The 3,718-nt window shown below is 33.4% G+C and overlaps 1 protein-coding gene across 1 annotated transcript; it reads left to right on the top strand.

Moving 5' to 3' along the window:
* The first annotated feature begins 2,755 nt into the window (after window positions 1–2,755).
* On the top strand, window positions 2,756–3,457 carry LOC128552179 (uncharacterized). The gene has a single exon (XM_053533203.1). It carries the CDS (start codon window positions 2,756–2,758, stop codon window positions 3,455–3,457), a length of 702 nt encoding a protein of 233 aa, XP_053389178.1.
* Window positions 3,458–3,718: the final 261 nt, after the last annotated feature.

Raw genomic sequence — 3,718 nt, 5'->3', positions numbered from 1 at the left:
TTAATATTTTTCAACATTGTCATTGGCAACAAGTCTGAACATTATTTCTTGTGTATACCTTGCATTCATGTGTGATAAATATTTTTATGGTATTCTTTATTATAATATATGCTTTTCATCTTACCATGGGTTAAAATAATATTAATTTATTTGTCTGAAAACTAAGGTAAAAATACTGACTGATTAAATTGCAATATAAGAACGCTTATATGAGATAAAGGGAGGTAATTCCATAAAATATTATGTAGAATGTAGATGATAAATATATTGGAGGGAGGTAATAAAATATTGTGTAGTAAATAGTCTTCATTTCTTTGATGAGCTAATTAATTGTTTTACTTGTTGGTTTATTAACTACAAGTATGGCCTAACATGTGTACCTGTCCTGAAGGAAAATAAAAAAGGTTGTTTGATGTCCTTGTACTGCTAAATTGTTCCTGGATTTGTTTACATTCCATGTCTGTATGAAATGAACAAACAGACTTTAAAGAGGGTATCCCGGGAAAATAATTAAGTTTATTTTTATATTAGCAAATTTGATGAGATAGTCATTCAGGAGTTGTCTATCCTATTTCCAAAAATGTTATGGGGATTAAATTTTTTATAGTAAATATTTCTTTTAAAAAATAACACACACCATTTTAATATTGTGTCTATATTATCTGATGCACTTAGCAATATATATTTGGAGTCTAAATGTTAAAAAATCCGGTTTTAACTTTTTAGTTACAATGTCTACGAATTCACTGTATTCCAAATTATTGTAGATTAATTACTCGAAATACACGAAACTTTGTCGTCACGACATAGCCAAAACCACAAACGTTTACAGTTTGGCGAAATAATATATTATTACTCTTATATTGTTTTAATAAATATATATTATATCGAATCAATGGTGTTTTAATCAAATGTTTATAGATAGAAAAAAATAAATCATGGAAAAGTGTTTCTTGTGTAGGAATAAATTTGTAAGGTATTGAATGAAATGTGTCAAGGCATGATAGAATATTACAACAGCAAATATGAAATACTAGTAATTCGCATTATTGCGACGACAGCCTTGAATAGCTTAAAAGGCTCGCAGTGTGAACTATTTGCAATTACATGTATTTTAAATGAAGATTAAATAAGATATTAAACACATCATGAAAGCATAACATGTTCAGTCGTTTTTGATATTTTCTCGAGGCGGAATTCCATACATAACATGAGAGTTTCTAGAGTTTCTTGCAGTTCGCCTCTTTATAATCTTTATATTCGTGTTTTAGTACATTTTGCATCTGTTCGAACTTAAAATGAATGCCTTTCTCTTTATTAAATATCCCCCTTATTCAATGTGCCTTGTTTTACTATCGGAATCTAATACTGACAGTATGGTTAGCTGATCACGTTGTATAGAGTTGACACTGATATCCATAAAGTAGTCAGAAGATGTGGATTAAATTAAAGTAACCAAAGCAGCCAAAGAAGTCTGTCAAAAAAGAAAAAGGATTTCAATTCATTCCTCGCACGTTATAGGAACCAGCATCTTGTTATCTATTTTTGGAGACTTGTACAAAAATGGTTGTCTTTGAGTTCAGCGTACAATTTTATAACATCTCAGAATGATAGTGCTGACAATTATCAAATGTTTCCAGTGACGAAACCAGACGAAAATACACTGAAGGTCTTCATTCGTAACACTTTCAGTGAACTCCTGCTGTATATCTAATTAAAAGATCTCGGGTAAACTTTTCAGACTTTTCGGTGTATATGGTGCGTAATGGTACAGAGCTTGTACAATGGAGATATTACCTTACGTATCAGTAAACTATACCGTACCATTTAAACTGTTTAAGTAAATTTTATAATTCTACCAACAGACCACATATTTGTGACGATAATCTTAATAAATGGGGAAAGTGACTTTAATATTAGTATAATAGTTTTTAAGATATACGTATATTGCGGTCAGTATATTTTTTTCCAAAACAAATCACAAGCAGATGTGGAAGACAAATGGACGTAGACGTACATGTACTGTATCCAGTAAGCCATTACGGAGACAACGACCTCACAAAATTTGAAATATTCGGCCTCCGCTCAGGAAAGGAAGTGGCATAAAGTGGGCTGGAACTATATATGGAGAATTTACTGTGACGCTGATCAAACAGAACAAAAGTTTTGAGTACCATTTCGATGTTTGATAATACTAAACCAAACCATTGCAAAGAACGCTTCAATGAATCGGGACATTTTAGTATAGCTTAGCATAAGATAAACATGCTTTAAAGTACGGTACATATCATATTAGATAAACGTAAGTAATTATAAAAAAAATATTTCTATGCTTTTTAATAGATATCGAAAATACGCTTAGGTATGCTCCTATATAACATAAAAAACCCAAGTTTTAATTCAAGTCTTAGAGATTAACATCTGTGCGGGTACGCATCTATGTGGTCAGTTCTAAAAGATAATTAATGATAAACATAATTACGATACATTTACCGAGTTGCTTAGTGAATCTACACATTCACATTTTCAGATGTCTGGTTAACGCATGCGCTAACAAGATGGTCACAAAAAAATCTAGGGAAGAAAAAAATCAAATTTTATGAATTCATAGATAACTTCTTGTATACAGATGGAATAATTTAGGATTACTGTTGAGTGTGGACTTTTATCAATGCCTAGAAAAAGTGAATAAAAGCGGAAAAAATCCAAATCGTCGCCAGATACGGAGCAACAATCGTCAAAGCGATTTTCAACAATGGCTCAGGTGGGCGCGAATAATGGAACACAAAATGGACATTTCAATCAAATGTTAGCAGGTCAGAACTTTATGATGTCAAACCCTATGTACTATAATAATAGTAACAGTAACAGCCAATTCATGCAAATGAACTCTGCTTCTCCTGCATTTTCTCCTAACAATACACCTTCATCGCCGATGGCCAATACACATCAAATGGACATGCTATCTGAGATCTTACAACGTCTCAATTCAATGGATCAAACATTGACTCAGTTAGATACAATACAGTGTTCGGTCACAAACCTAACGGAACGCATTGATATAGTTGAGCAGACGATCAAAGGTTTTGAGGTCAAATTTCAAGAAATCGAGAGGAGTCGTCAGTTTGACAGTAATGACCTCGAGGAATTCAATAAAAAGCAACTGCAAATTGACTCTTCGTTGGCTAATCTGCGTAAACTTGAATCGGAGCAACGTACTAAAGAACAGGAATTAAAAAGAGGAATTACGGATCTTAAATGCAGAAGCATGAGGGACAATCTGCTGTTCTTCAATATTCCAGAGGAGAAAGACGAAAACTGCGAGAACAAAATATTAAACTTAATAGAGGCAAAATTGGGAATTGAGAATGCAAAAACCGAGATCAAGCTTCAAAGGGTCCATAGAATTGGTGCATTCAAATCTTCCAAGATTCGACCGATTGTCGCAAAATTTTAAGTTTTCCAGATAGAGAGAAGGTCAGAAAGTCTGCGCGGTTACTGAAGGTTACAGCATATGGAATCGGGGAACAATTTCCGCCGGAAGTTGTGGAAGTGCGCAGAAAGCTTATTACGGTGATGAGGAAAGCTCGGTCGGAGGGGAAGGAAACATATCTCAGCGTTGATAAGCTGTATATTGATAAGCGGTTGTACAGAGGAAGTGAGTAGGAAAATGTCGAGAGTGCTATTAAGTGTTGTTCTTGAATGTAGAGGGATTAAC

Source organism: Mercenaria mercenaria, unplaced genomic scaffold (assembly GCF_021730395.1).
Source record: "Mercenaria mercenaria strain notata unplaced genomic scaffold, MADL_Memer_1 contig_2110, whole genome shotgun sequence".
In the NCBI taxonomy this organism is placed as follows: Eukaryota; Metazoa; Mollusca; class Bivalvia; order Venerida; family Veneridae; genus Mercenaria; species Mercenaria mercenaria.
Note: the sequence above shows the minus strand (reverse complement) of the source record. Positions and strands in the feature narration are given on the sequence as shown.